General features: G+C 39.8%; 1 protein-coding gene across 3 annotated transcripts in view; it reads right to left on the bottom strand.

Annotated features, from left to right (window-relative positions):
• UNC13B (unc-13 homolog B) overlaps positions 1–16,329 on the bottom strand; it is a 218,887-nt gene that overhangs the window by 79,696 nt on the left and 122,862 nt on the right. For all 3 annotated transcript variants that reach the window (XM_080819880.1, XM_080819882.1, XM_080819881.1), the window contains 2 exons: positions 7,959–8,273; positions 5,786–5,876 (listed from right to left, as the gene is read on the bottom strand). In XM_080819880.1, the coding sequence (XP_080676006.1) occupies positions 5,786–5,876; positions 7,959–8,273 (406 nt within the window). The remainder of the gene's footprint in view (positions 1–5,785; positions 5,877–7,958; positions 8,274–16,329) is intronic.

The following is a 16,329-nucleotide window of genomic DNA, read 5'->3' as shown; positions in this document are numbered from 1 at the left end:
AGAAAGGCATGTAAGGTCTGTATCAATGCTTTTCCAGTTCTTTTTGTGGAGGATTTGGTTTTTTTATTCCAACATGTCATGGACTGATATTTTTTGTCTAAACCCTGTTCAATGAGACAAGGATATTGTCATGCACATGGTATTACAGCAATCCAAACTGCCTCTAAATGCTCACTTAAAGTACTTATTTCAATTTCAGTACTTACTTCATCAAAAAGTAGAAACAAACACTTCCTGGGCTGGTCCATGGACCATACTGGGAGTCACACTGAAATTATCAAGGTTTTATTTTATCATGAAGGCAATGTGGAGTCACTTAAGTATATTTTTTCTGATTTCCTCTTTTTTTAAATCATAGTTTTACTAGATAATTTAAGACCCTAAAAAAGGGTACTATTACTTCCTCCATCTTGTGGATTAGGAAAATGTGGCTCATTAAGGTTAAAAAACTTTCTCACAAGGATACATTGAGAAAAAAATATGGCAACTCATATCACAGGCAAGGGTTAATATCCCTAAAACTAAGCTTCTGGAATAAAAAGTTCAATAGAAAAAAAAATGAGCAAAGAATATGACTAGACTATTCACAAAATAGTAAATACTAATATTTACTATTATCCTTAATTGTACTAAGATGAAAATATCCTTAATTATACTAAGATACACAAACTTCAATTCAACTGAGAAAACACTGCCCAGTAGACTAGCAAAAATTAAAAAATTTGAATAAATCACTCTATTGGTGGATTTGGGAAGAAAAAAAGCACCATCATGACATTACTAGTAGAGTATAAATTGGTACATTATCTATGGAAGGCAGATACCCTTTGGGGTGGTCATTAAAGCTGCTCACAAAAGCCTTCTCCTCTTTCAAGGTATACTATACTGTTCACTTGAGGTTAAATATAGTTATATGACTTGCTTTAGCAAGGGAAATGTGAGCAAAAGTGACATATTGTGTATTCTGGGTGGAAGTTTTTTTGCTTGTTTGTTTTAAAGATTTTATTTATTTATTTATTTGACAGAGAGAGAGAGAGAGAGAGCAATCACAAGTAGGCAGAGAGGCAGGCAGTGGGAGAGGGGGAAGCAGGCTCCCCACTGAGCAGAGAGCCAGATGCCGGGCTGGATCTAGAACCCTGAGCCTGACTGGAGCCGAAGGCAGAGACTTAATCCACTGAGCCACCCAGGCGCCCCCGCCCCGGGTGGAAGTTTTAAGAACCAGAGTGCAATTTGCTATGTTCTCTTTCATTTATCTTTTCTTTCCCTCCACCACCCATACTGACAATTGTTGGGTTCGGCTGGCTCCGGGAATGCAGGAGGAACAACAGAAATGACCCCCCGGGCCCTGCCATCTTCCAGCCCCCCCCCCCCCCCCGTTTCCTTAACCCTTGACTCTCCCACCAAAACGATTTATGCCCAGGTCACATCTCCATAGGTAACCTGATACCTATGCAGGAAACAGAAGTATCAGGACCCCCCACCCCATACCCTCCGATCACCAAATACCCTACCATATATGGATGTGAACCCATGCCCTGCCTTGGCCCGATAAAAGACGCCCCCCCCACCTCCCTCCCAGTGCAACTTCCCCCACTCCCCTTTTCAGAGTCGAGGAACTTTGCCCCAGGGTGCCCACCTCCTCCCAGTGCGACTTTCCTGGCTCCCCTTCTCCTGAGCCCTGAAACTTCGCTGGAGAGTGTCTTTAATAAATCTTGCCTTGTGCCTACCTCGCCTGGTGTCATGTTTATCTCGCCTATAAAACCTTACAACAATGTCCTAGATGCAGGCCGTTCCGTGAGCCTGTACTGCAAAGAGAAGACATCTTAAAGCAGAACTCCTTGACACGCAGGATGACAAGCAGCATGAACAAAATAAACCTTTACTGTTTCAAGCTACTGACAAATGGAGGGCAACATGACAATATCGAATTTACAAATACATATCCTCTCCAATATACTTGCAAAATGACATATGTAAAAGGTGCTCATTTACAACATGGTTTGTTATAGCAAATGACTGGAAACAACCAAATGAACCAAATTAACATCAACAGAATACTAGTTAAATACTTGCAGGACTTTCATACAGCAAAATATCTGTAACTATTGAGAAAAAATTCTCTTAAAGCTAATAGGGAAAGATCTCCAAATGAAAAAACAAGATGTTCTCAGTATGTACCCAATTTTGTTTAAAAAAAAAAAGTGAGGGGGTACAATATATATTCATATTTTCTTGCACTTGCACCAAGCAACTATGGAACAATAAGAAAGTAACAATTATTATCTTGGACAGACCATTAAAGGGTGACTCGGTGGAACTTCCAATTTACTCAGGAAAAAAATTTGGGGTGCTGTACTTAACTTCCTACTGTCACAACCTCAATTAAGTTAGGCAAATCTCATGTTAAGTATAAATAGCGTACTTCTACCTCTATCTGAAACTGTTCTGATACTCTTCATTAAACTCTGGCTTATCTTTATCCTCTTGGCCACATCTAATCAGCTTCTAGTTACATTACCTGTGTTATGTATATATTTACTATTGTTCTCTTATTAAGCAATGGTTCTGTTTTCTGCTATTCTTTTTGAGAGATTCTGAATTGCCTCTTAAAAAGAAAAAAATCATAGCAAACTGTGCCTGCTCCAATATATTCTTGTTTTTCTCATTCAGAACTTTTATGTGGATGTTATTTGTCTTACTTTCCTTTATAATAAGAATTATAAAACCCTTACTTATGGAAAACTACAAATAAATAGTAGGTATTATAACACTGTCTCCATAAATGTTCACTTTAAATGTTTATCTCCTGTCACTCTAGACCAACAGACTCCAAATCTAAAATCTATATACATGTATAACTGTGTTAATACATTACATTATAAAAATGTAAAAAGCATAAAAGAAACAATCATTTAAGATTTATTAATGATAAAAAATGTTTTTTGCTGTCACTAAAAGTACTAGCAGTTGTAAGGACCTATTTTATATTTTTATTTTAGCCAGAGGCTTCCATTGAGGTTAAACAATAACTTTGTTGTTTAACCCTTAAACTGTCCCTGCTCCCCTTCCCCCAGGGGACTTACTTAAAAACAAGTCCCCGGAAACCAGCTCCAGGTAACAAAGCCCAGATACCAGGGTGGGTCAGGCCAGGTGGAGACATCCAATCAGTGGGGGGTTGCATACTGTCTCCCTAGCTACCAAGGAGTATGGGCCCCACCCTTTGGGAGCCTTTTTAGCGCCAATCCTAATCAAGGTGTAATAGGCTGGTTCTAATGTCTACTAGGGTAAATTGTAATTCAATTGGTCACCTAGCATCACTGTGGAGTTTCCTGTGTGTGTTACAATCTCATTGGCCACCTGTGCGTGGCCAGGCCCGACCGCATGGCCTTTGCCCTTAAAAGCAAGTCTGTGACATAGAGAAGGGTCGCCCTCTCTCTGTAAGAGGTGCGGGCCTGGCCGGCCAGTTTGATTCTTGATGCTTGGCGCAAAACAAAGCTTTGCTTGACCTTCGCTTTGTATCAGTCTCGTTCCTTTAATCACGTTCCTTTAATCACGGACCCATTATTTGGGCATAACAGCAGTAATAATATTTTTAGTGAAAGCAATGCGATACAATATGCCTCATTATTTTTTAAATCTCAGTTTAACATTTCCTTATAGGATTATTTGAAGGTCTGGTTCCACTTTCAATTATTTCAGTACTTGGTTTTCAAAGCTGCCAAAAAGATACAGATACATCAGTCAAATGAAAGATGTGCAAGTGGTTCCTACATAGCAATTATTCAAAGATTTTGTTGAAATTTGGCTAATTAAGTTCTCATTTTCTGATACCTTACCAAATAGAAATATTTTTAACAAGTAAGTTCAAACCTCACTGAAAACTTTCATTATAAGTATTTTCAAATATGTTAATAGTTTCTTTCTAAGATTTTAGAACATGTAGTTATGGGTTTTTATAGGTAACAGTCATTGTTTCTGATTAAAAAAAGAACACTTACACAAAAGAAAGATTTTTAAACATCTGTATTCACAGCAGCTACCTTTCTCTCTGAAGGGTCAAATTAGCAATGCTTGTAAGAAGCTAGAACAATATGAGTGACAAAATAAATGATAAAAATGATTATGACTGTAAAATGTAATACAGTATATAATAAATTAGGTATCTATGAGTCCACAGTGACATAAATAAATTGATGGGAGAAAAGGGAAATCTCTTCCCTATAGTAGAATGGCAACTAATGAATGTAGAAAGTATAATGGAAATAGAAAGTTACCATTTGGCAGCCACCATTAGTGATGGAAGATTCAGATAGGAGACATCAATGAATGCTTAGCTCATTGGTGGAGATGCAATGCAGAATAAGATACTGGCATATTTTCAGAGTACACAAAACACTTACCAGTTACATCAACTACAAAAGGAAAAAAAGGTGCCTCAACAGGTTGGAAACCTGGTCAATAAAAACTTAACTAGGTGACTGAGATTAATATTAAGGGTAGCACATGTTGACACGTGTACTTTCTGATACAATTCACTAAAAAGAGCCCAGCATTATTTTTGTGTAATTCCTGCCAAGAAAGCATGGCCTGAGTCTGAACATGAGGAAACATTGGATGGACCCCAAATGAAGAACATGCTACAAAATAAAAGGCCTATACCATCTGTCCAAGATAAAACTGAAGAACTGTTCCTGATTAAATGCAACATGTCAGCCTGGATAGTATACCCTGGACTAGGGAAGAAAAGAGACATTGTTGTGATGGCAAAATTTGTATGGCATTTTTATGATGGTGTTGCCATTGTTGATTTCCTCCAGTGGATAGTCACACTGTACTTATATAAGAGAGTAGCTTTGGTATTTTGGGAAATACAAATAGGACTATTTAGGAGTAACACAACATCATCTCCAACTTTTTCTCAAATGGTTCAGAAAAAGATTAATCACACATAATGGACAGAAGGTGATGAAAACTGTGGTGACATCAACAACTGGAGCACCTTGGCAAGAAAGATTTAAGAGTTCTTAATACTGTTATTTTGGCAACTTTTCCCTAAGTCTGAAATTATTTCAAAATAAATTATTTTTCAAGTGTGTTTACACACGTGAGCATGCTTGTATTTTTAATGCAGGTATCTGCCAAGTATTATACTACTGACAGCCACTTGTCATCATTTAAAAACATCCTTTCTGGGGCGCGTGAGTGGCTCAGTGGGTTAAAGCCTCTGCCTTCAGCTCAGGTCATGATCGCAGGGTCCTGGGATCGAGCCCCACATCCGGCTCTCTGCTTAGTAGGGAGCCTGCTTCCTCCTCTCTCTCCCTGCCTGCCTCTCCACCTACTTGTAATCTCTGTCAAATAAATAAATAAAATCTTAAAAAAAAAAAATCCTTTCTGTATACATCACAAAGGCCCTCTACAACAGGTAAGGCAGTGGCCTTGATGTGGGTAGCCAAGGGAGACAACAACTGACTCTAAGAGGCCTTGTAATGGTTCCCCATCCTAAACTCAAAATGAAAAGGGCTCAAAATGACAATGGTACTGAAAATAGCATTTAGCTTAACCTTCAGGCTCTCAACCCACTAGGTCTATCTGATTTCCATTAATCAGCATAGAAGGAAACCAACAGCCACCTCCCATCCCTTAAGGCTCTAGCTTACTTGTCATGCATCCCCAGATGCACACTATAAGGAGATGACTAATCACTGACTGCCTCGTCAGCACCATATGTCTCCAAATTTCAAAGGAAAAACTGTCCCAACTAGTACTAGAAAAACAGATTTCCTACCTCCTGCAGTCGGAGTCGAACCTTGGTAACTGCTCGGATCCAGTGTGCTCTGGCTTGGGTAAATGGCGAAGAAGCATTCTCCTCAGGAAAACTTGTAACAAAGAAAGGAATGTTTCTTAAGAACAGTCCAGGCCACAGGGTGACCGCTCAAGGCAAAGTGCCAAATAACTTAAGTAAAATACTTTGTATTCATGCCTAGACTTGTTTCATGAGTCAGGCCACTATACAGCATAGTCCTAAATAGCCAATGTGGGGGGAAAAAATCCTCTCTAAAATGACAACTCCTTTTAGCTTTTTATCCATTCCCTCTCTTATTTCCCCATTTTTCACTTAACACCAATAAGCCAGCTCACTGGGACAGTCAGATTTCAGGATTCTAGTAAAAGCAATGGCAAGGGCCTTGAGTCAATGCTAGCACAAAAACTATGCAGACATGTGGACTAATCCTTGTGCCTTGCCTCTCAAGACCACCAGTCTCCCTTGGGCATTCTACATGCCATCCATCCTTAGGGCACAACTTTGTTCCTGCAAACCCTTCCTGCTCCACTAAAAATTTTGGAAGGCTTACCAATTCCTAGACTACAACAAAAATGCTAAGGAAAAAAGCACAGCCTGTTTCCTACCATAGTCTTGTTCCTTGAGCTGCCTTAGGGACACCCTCAATGAAACAACAATAAATATAACAAACTAGTTTTGGGACAGAAACACTACGCTGTATTAGAACAAATCATCATCCAGTTTCTTAACTGTGGAACAGTAGTCGATTTTTGGTGACAATGCTTCTCCTCTCTTCCACTGAGGTCTAGTGCCAAGGCAGCAAATAAGCAACCACCATCTAGACATCTAAAATATAGGCCAACCTCTGCTGCCATCTAACTGGATCAACTGTTTTAAAACATCGTGGGTACTGGTGACCAAGGCAGAACTGGACCTCCCCTGAACAGCTAGGACTTGAAAGGACACAGCCAGTAGAGAAGGACAAATACTTGTGCTGGGCACTTCTGCTGCTCTACCAAGAACTCTACCCACACAACAGCATCTGCCAAATTTAAGGTCTATAAAGAGCCATTTTTCAGTGGGTCATCAACCACAACTCTTGGATGTTTTGTCAATTAGATGAGCCACTAGAGAGGTCTAAAAATCAGGAAAATGTAAGGAGAAAAGAAAGTTTGTATCTTCAGTGGTGGCATAGATATACCAACAATTCTTCAAACTTCTACCACTTATAACTGCACTCACTGCTCTGACCTTTTGGTGAGAGGCATTATTTTTAGACCTTGAAATTTGAGAATCCAAGTAACACCTAGCCCTTACCACTCTACCACAGTGGTTTTCAACTGGGGACACTTTTGCCCGGCATGGGCAATGACAACATCTGGAGACATTTTTGGTTGTCACAACCAATAGTTGCCACTGGCAAGTAACAGAGGCCAGAGCTGGCACCATACATTCCACAAGGCCCACAATAGCTCCTCATAACAAAGAGTTATATGGTCCCAAATGTCAATAGTGCCAAGATTGAAAAATCACACTCTGCCCCCAAACTATCAACAAATCCACTGACCAATTCAGCTCAATAACACTCAAACACAGTACTAAACTTCATTACAAGACTGTTAGAAACACAAGTTTAAAATTTTTCTTCTTATGGGTACCAATTAATTCTAGAAACACTGCTAGACCCTGGGGCAGAAGGGTGAGTTACACCTGACTCTTAGACCAATTCTTTCTTAACTCGGTCCTAGTTTTCTCAATCAGGAAAATACAAAACAAAACAATGTTCACGTAAGAAATTTAAACATTAATAGGCTAGGAGGCCTATTGCATCCAAAGCAGGTCTTTTTAATGAAGCAAGTTGTAGGGCTTGGATCAGTTCCAGACTCAGAGGCTCTCATATATAGGTCAATTAGTAGGCCAATAACTGCAGATTCAAGAAGGCCTGGTACACTGAAGCTAACTACAAAGATCCCAAGTGTTCCTCTGAGAGCCTCAAAATATTTAGGGAGTTATACTGAAAAATCAAAGGAAGCAGTGCAGAGCTAATAAACCTCAGTATCCTGAATCACTGCCATACCCACCTGTACAGAAACAAATGAAAAACACTTACATCCTGAAATACCACAGGAAGTTACTAAGGAGACCATGTGAACTCCTCAAGGCGGCTATCACCTACCTCTCCTGGGGGCCTAAGACGTGGTCTTTGTGTAGCACCAGATCTGGGGGAGGATGGATTGCGGCATCTTCTTTCCTCTCCTTGGGTTCAAATGCTCTCCCCTTCTCTTCTTCATCTGTTACCTCCAAGGCTTTCTCTTGTTCTCCAAAACCCACTTGGCCATCTCTAGAGAAGCTGCCAGAGCTGTGGCACGAATGAATTGAGTCCCTCTCCCGACGGTCATCATCTTGTTCGTGACACTGGTCTAGTTCACTCAACTGAGAGCTTCCTTGACTTACATTACAGGAGGAGCCATACCTACTACTGCTGGTGGGGCTGTGAGAATGAGAGGAAGACAGATGAGTATGTACATGCAAACTGGAGACCAGGACAAAAGTAATGCATAAATCCAGAAATAATGATTATTTCAGTGGCAAGAATCACAAATACAAGGTTCCTGGGAAGACAGAACCAAACTTTACAATCTAGAAGAACAAAGTCAGCAGAAGCACAAAGGAAAAATAATACAACATGCTGGGTTCTCTAACAGCACTTAATCTCAACCTGTGGCAGATGTTGAAGCACACTTTATCTCAAAGTGATTTTTTAAGTAACAGTTTAACCTTAATTATTAAGAATTACTAAATATAAAAGTAGCCTCTTGTTTACACCTAATATTCTTTACTTGGACTTCTAAAGAATCTTGTCCAGTGGCTGTGATTAAAGTATTCTAATTTCCATAAAGTAAAATGAATGAGCTCTACTCCCCTTTTCTATTATTTACTAAACTGATGTGCCCTTTTCTTCCTCTGTAATTATAAATGTGAATGTCTGTTCCTTAGTATGAGCAAAGGAGATTGGAGATGTTCCTTCAATTATGTCTCAACTATCTACATGATGAGGTAATGGGCACTATTGCGAGATGAAATCTATGACAAAAAAAAAATTCCTCTGGGGAATGGTCTCATCAACATGAATGTTACAATATATCCCTGGCAGCACAGGGAATGTCCTAACGATAAACTTGCCCACCTGTAACTGAGTTGCTCTAGGGATATGGCTCGTTTGGGAGAAACAGGACAAAAGCCAACTCCAGACTCTACATCAGGACCACACTAATATGTTTCTATACTTGAGGAGAGGCCAGCCCAACCCTTACTCAATCACTTGAATTCCTATACCCATAAAAGAAATTTGTTCCCCTGCTCTGAGAGACAGCACCTATAGCAGAGAAAGTGGCAGTGAATCATGATTAGAAAGAAGAGCAGTATCCACAAGTTATTCCCTTGAGCTGTACACTGAATTTAAGGCAGTCAGTCCTACTCCAGCTAGAACTTCTAGGCGATGATCTTTAAGACCTATCCCAGCTCATATGGATAGTTCTATCCCAAATCAGGGGAACCCTTTCGCCTCCAGTATCTTGCTAAAAAGCTTCCATGCGAAAGGATGAAGAATTTCCTTGCCACAGAGTCAAGCCTTTAACTGAAGGGCTTATGTTTACCCTTGACTAAATGAAGATAAATCATTATTGTTTCCCAGGGATATTTTTCCCTATGGTACATCCTGATTACCTGGTATTTTCAGGCTAATTTCTGATCCTTTGTCCCATGGCACCAGGAAAGGTACCAGGTCACTGTTATGAACAGTTCCTAACACATGTGTGTATACACACATACACACACACACACACACACACACGATCTCTAAAATCAACCCCTTTGCACAGGTTTTGGGAAAGAGGTCCTGGCAGCATTCTTAAGTTGTACTGTATACAGTGTTTCTTCTTAGGGGAAATAACAGGATCTTTTCCACGTGGACCCTGCACAATGCTCCAGAATAAAGAACTACAGCAAAGGACAGCCTTAAGCTCCTGTGACACTTTACTCAAAACACTTACCAGACACCAGTCTTAAGGGTACAAAAAGGCAAAGACTGGAAGAAGCTATGCAAATCCATGTGGAATAGGACATAGAATATAAATTACCCCAACCTCTGTATCTTATATTTTACTTAATAACCTCATTGCCACTGGAGAAAGCATCTTAGAAGCCTTGAAAAAGCAAAGCACAGTAGATCTCTCCCCAGCTTGTATAGATAAAAGTGCTAAAGGCCCAAGGAAGCATCCTAACCTATCATGTGGTTGTAATTAATATATGCCACACTACTACTTGTTGCCTCTTCCTAACCTCCATTCTCCATTCCACTTTACACAAGGCAGAGAAAACCAGAGTGAGTAAATCCCAGGGTCCACCCTTTCCTTTAGCAGTAAGTTCCTTCTTCCAAAAAATGAATTACATCTGACACTAGAGAGAGGGGAGAGGATGAAAAGACCCATACATTATTTCTTGTTACTTAACCCCCAGTTAACATGAAGCTCAGATGCTAGGAAAGACATAGGAAAAATAAAAAGCAGGCTACCATTAAACTACCACTAAGTCACTGCATCATAAATGGTCAATTTCTGAAAGTCATTTATGATGCTTAGGTTGACAACAGGCCTTTTGTCGGTCTTTGGTTCCTTGATGCCATGGAGAGTAACTGGTTGCTGTATGTCTGAAAGAGAGTCAGTGCTAGCAGGCATCACCTCCTCCTTTTGTGTTTCTGGCTGGTGAAGTAGCTCAGTGACAGTGCAGTGTTCTTCCTTATGAGTGCCTGAAGGACAGGTGGAGCTAGAAAGGTTGCTATTGGAACCCCAGTGTTCTCCTGATGCTGAGACTTCTTGCTGGTTTTCCATTTCTCCGGGTCCTGAAAGCTCATGAGCACATATACTTGGCTTGGTCTCCTGCTGCTCAGAGGTCCCAGAGGGCTGACCAGCTGGCTCAGCATTAGCCTCAGTCATTTGAGAAGACTCTAAAGCTTTGTCAGCCTCCCTAGCATTAAGGTCTTGATCACTGCTGATAACCAGAGCTGGAGAAGAGGATTCTGCAGGCGTTTGTTCAGGGCCCCCTTTGTTCTCTTTTGGCCATGTGAATGAGAGATCCAGCTTCTTTCCAAACCTTAGTTTTAGATCACTTGCCATAATACTCCCTTTCCCCTCACTACCTCCCTCAAACAGAGTTGACAACTTTTTAAAACTGGCCATTAAACCAGGCTCTACTGCTCTGTTGCCAGAGGAAGGAGATGGGGAAAAGAAAGAGCTCACTGGTTTCCCACAGTCAGTGGCAGAGGATGGGAAATGGAGTTTTGGCCAACTGGGCATGTTTGGGATCTCAAAATAAGATCTTGGCTGCTCTGTTTCCTGGGGGACTGCAGGTAGATCTTTCAGGGTCTCAAGTATCCCACAACTTTCTTTGGCACAAAGCACAGGTTCCTCTAGCACAGGGTGAGAAAGGTATCCCTGGGTTTCTGGTGTGGCACTCTGGCCAACACTTGCCTCACTCTTCAGTGGAGTACTGGTTTCCAGTGAACTGGCTGCCTGTAGTTCCAAGAAGTATGGGTTTGTAGAGGCAGACTGCAGAGATGGCTTTGCCTCAAGGGGAATAGGTGGCTGGACCAGAGGAGGAAGCTCTTTGGCAATCCAGGTAGGATCTGAATTCACATGTGATGGCAATGGAATATGCTCTGCTTCCAATGATGCATCTGTGTCTGTGCCCTGCAACAACCCCATGTCTCCTTCATCACTCAGAGACAATACTCCTTGCCCAGTATCGTCCTCTGAAACAGAAGGTGCAGCCCCAATTGTTTCAGAATCTTGGGGTTCTAGAATATTGTCAGGAATATTATTGTTTTCCATTTCAGTTGTTAGCTTAGTATCATCTATCAGAGTCTCTGAGTCTGACTTTGCACTAACTGCAGTCATTGTGCAGTCACTGAGAATAGCTTCTGAATTTAGTGCTGGAGGGGAAGCTTCTCTCCACAAATTTTCTGGAGGTACTGATCCTACAGTATCTCTGCAACGACCATTTTGAGGCCATGCAGTAGCTGGGATAGGTGATTCTTGTTTGTATGCTTCTGGTTTGGGACTTTTAAAAATTCCAAGTAATTCACCTTTGAGGGACTGAGATGATGCACCAGAAGAAAGAGAGAAAAAGGAGTTTTTCTTTGGCAGTTTAGGAGGGGAGAAAAGTCCAGAGAAAGTTTTAGGAGGTTCAATTAAGCACCCAGAGAAAGATTTCACTTTTGTCACAAACCCTGAAAGCACCTCTACTGAAGAGCCCAACACTGATTTGTCCTCCTCTTTATCTACCTCTGAGCTCTGGAGATGCCTTGTACACCCTGGCTCCACAGAGGGAGAGGTTGGCTCCAAGATCTGTGTTAAGACTTCACCAGGGGCCTTTTCTAATGGCAAGTTTAAGGGGTCACTAGTAAATCTTTCATTTTGGTGGTGGTTAGTACAAGTGTCTGAATTGTTGAGCTTTTCAATTGAATGGTTATCATGTGAAAAAGACTGTGCCAATGAGCCACTAGAGAAGCCTTCTTGTATGAAAGGTTCTTCTTCATAAGGAGCTACTCCAGTAGTCTCTAGACCAATGAGCAGTGTTTCAGTCTGTGCCTGAAATTCTGGTGAATGAGGAACAATGTCATTCTGCAACTGATTCATCTGGAAATCTGCTAAAGATGTCCCTAGTCCGTTACTAGAATCTAGTTTTCCCTGATAGTCCTTCTCTCCATTGAGCTCATCTGTAAGGTAAGTAACCTCAATGCTATTGCTAATGGAAATACAAGGAGCCATTTGCTGTTCATGAACTACCTCCTGGACTATGCTATCTCCAATGCTACTGGAACTTTCTCTAGTCATTGTGCCACCCATGTCTACAAAAACACCTGACTTCTTACAGGGCTGGGAAGTCACTGGAGCAACAGTTGAAAGGCTGTGTTTTTCCCCAGGAGTCTGCTGCTTTCCATCCAAAAACGGTAAGCTGAAGAAACTAAAAGAGCTATTATGAGAGGCATCCTTCTTGTTGCTTGAGTTAGTAGTGGAAAAAAAGGAAGGAAGTGTAAATAGCCCTTCTGCTTGAGATTTGGTTCTCAGTGGAGTAGCAGAGGCCCGGTTCTCAGATTTTTCAGATCCAGTCAGGAAAGAAAATATACTCTTTCTGGTGGGCAACTCTGGTTGAGATGGAGAAGTTGTGGGAGTTGAAAAACTCCAATGTTGGTCAGAAAAATGATCTTGTTCCTTTGAATTTCTTGGGCTTGGAATATCAAAAGATAATTTATTGCTTCTTAAAACTTCTGTCACTGTAGACACATCACTAGTTTCTATTAAAGAATCTCTGGAAGACTCTTCAAGACAGTTTGCTGAGAAAGACTGATTTGGTGATTGCTGGATTAGGTGGTCTCTGGAAGGCACCTCTTTTTCAGTCAAATTATTACCCTGTATATCCCTAGTCAATGGTTCTTTTAGCCCACTGTCATCAATAGTCATCTGCTTGTTCAGACTCCTAACTCGAACCTTCCTTTTAGAGGCAACTGGTATAACAGAAATTGGCTGTGCAGGATTAGGACTTGATTTGACTTCATCCTTATTAACCAACGAAGAAACAAACGTATTTTCAGTTGTCTGTATAGAAGATGCATTGGTTTTAAATAAATCCCCAAGGGTACCAAAAAAATTTGAAACACCAGGAGATTCATTCTTTTGTTGAGAAGGTATCTTTCTATTTTTATCACCATTCTTTTCTAAATTTGGTGGTCCTTCTTTATTCACCTGGGTTTTAAAGAGGTTCAAAAATCCAGATGCCTGTTTTCCATTTGATACTGTACTTACTGAAGAGTCTTCTCCCCGACCAAAGAGTTTCAATGCACTTTTAAATAATGTTTTCTCAGACTCTTTGGAAGACTGGTCCTGAGGAATCTCACAGTTCTTGGGTTCATCCCTACTAAATTGTGATTCAAGAGGAACTGAAATAGAGTCAACTGTAATAATTTCATTATCTTCTATATGTGATTTAGCCTGAGGAGTTGTTTGGCTTACCTGGGCAGCAGATTTTAACAAACTTTGTTTTTTCACATGAAAACTTTCATTTAAAGGGAATTCTTGCTTCATAGTTTTAGTAAATTCTGGTCGCTGATCGTTGGATACTTTCTGTCTTTCTAAATCTTTCTTGAAAAGATTTTCTTCTTTATCTTGGAAGTCATTCTCTAATCGTTTATTCAAGATTAATGACCGAAGACCATCATTTGTGAGCTCTGCTAAGTCTGACTGCTGATCTGTTTTCTTCATGACCAAAGACTCTAAGGATTCATTCTCATCAAAATACAAAGTATTTCCAACTAAAGCAGAAAATAATGAAGCCACTTCATTCAATGATGACATTTCTCCTGTTTGCTGTAGACTGTAAGTCATATTTTCAGGATGAACCAAAGAGGTAGCTTCCTCAGAAGACTGAACCCGTTGTAAACTAGAAGGGTAAACTGATGAATCCTTTGCTAGAAACTGGTTCTTATTTCCTTCTATAAAGTGGTTTTTATTTAAGTCATGATTTACAATAGTTCGGGGCTGATTTCTGAGATCCAATATATATTCAAAGTCTTCATAACCACACACCCTTTCTTCAAAAGATCCAAATTTTCCATTAAATTTCTGAAGATTATAGCCGGAAAAATCTAATGGTTGATCCTTTTGGCCACAACTTGACTCTTCAAGTACTTGTGAAAAGGTTCCTAAATTTAGATACACTGGTCCCTCACTTCTTGGCAAAACTACAGATAAATCAAGAGGGTCATCAACTGGTTCCTCTTCAACACACCAGAATAATTCATCTTCCTTAAAACTATAGGCAGAAATAATGCTGTCATCCAACATAATACTTGATAGATCATTTGTCTGTAAGCCACAATTCAAATACTCTTGATAAGAACAATCAGGCATAAATAAATATGCATATTGCCCAGTAGAATCAGTGAGGATGTAATACATATACTGACCATCATGGAACATATAATATCCATAATTTCCATCTTCTGATGGCCACCACACTCCACTTTCAAGACATGATAACCATTCCTGGTATTCATAACCAACACTTGTAAAAATAAAATTTTCATCCATTCTTAATAATTCTTGATCAACTATGGAACATGTAGTCTTCTCATAACCTGAAGAACAACTTAAGTCAATGGGCAATTCTTCCAGTGAATTCTTAGTCTCAATAACTGGAAAATAAGAATTTCCATATAATGAGTACGCTGCCCACACGTCCCTTCTTAATAAGTTATCTTCATTAAATGCTAACTGGTCCAATGATTCATATGGTAAGTCATGCCAAATGACACTGTTTGGATTTGTTTTCCCCTCCAAGACATTTGTATTTTGATCCTTCTGGCAAAAATTTAGTGCTGAATTTTCTGAGTCAGGCCACAAGAAAACATCACCTGATGGGTATGTATTTTGATTCAACATATAATAAACTGGCTGAAGTTTTCTGGAATTTTTGGAGAAATCTTTTATATCAGAGTCCCATTCATAACAGAAAGGATTATTCATTTCTTCAAAAGCCTGATAGTGGTTTGCTATATTAAGAATGTTAGTATTTAATATAGGTAGATTTAACTTATTTGAATTTTCATGTATTTTCGCCTTAAGAACATGGTGTGGTGTCAGCCTCTCAGGCAAGGATTTCTCTAAGAGGCCCTGTTGAGTGCTTGGAGCACAGTGAAATACCCTGTTCTCAGAAGAGGGGCAATTCTTTTCTTTTTGCTGGTTCTTCCATGAAGAAGGGCAATGGTGGTTATCAACCCAAGCATCAGATAATGGTATGTTTTCTTTAGGTAAGGATAAAGAGCTTTTTATGAATCCACATGTTTCTTCTTTTTCAACATGGTTCTTCTGATTTTCAAAAGTCACACATGAAGTAACAGGGATCTCATCCAAGGATAAATGTTTATCTCCATTCAAACTTTTTATGTTGCCTAAGGACATGGACTTTGCTTCATCTGGTTTACAATCAGTCACACTGTTATTGGATATCAGGTTAAATATTCCAGAGAGTAAGCCTGGGGTATTATTCTTATGAGAATCATCACTCTTCAAATTTAATTCTTGTCGACTAGACAAATTTTCAAGAGAAGAAAACCTGTTAAACAGACCAGAAAGGAGGCCTCCTTGGGTTCTTTTCTTGGAAGCTTTATCTACAAGTCTGTCTTCATTAATTTCATTAACCACAGTGGATTTTGAAATGGCAGAAGTAGATGCTAATGAACAGTCTGATACTGTTAAAGATGTCATTTGTGTAAGAGTCTTACTTAATTCTAAAGAATCTGAAGGAATATATTCTTTGGACACAACTCCAAGGATGGCTGAGGTATCTCTCTGATAGGTATCTACTGCTGCATGGTCACTTGTATTTACTCTCTCTATATTCCCAAATTCCCCAAAATCATTATTAATAATTGGAACTGAATTAGACTTTATTTTATTAAGTGTGTCATCTTCAGGACAATTTATTTGGTC

This window comes from Martes martes (genome assembly GCF_963455335.1).
Source record: "Martes martes genome assembly, chromosome: 12".
NCBI lineage: Eukaryota > Metazoa > Chordata > Mammalia > Carnivora > Mustelidae > Martes > Martes martes.
The sequence above is the reverse complement of the archived record's forward strand: the minus strand, read 5'-3'. Positions and strand labels throughout refer to the sequence as shown.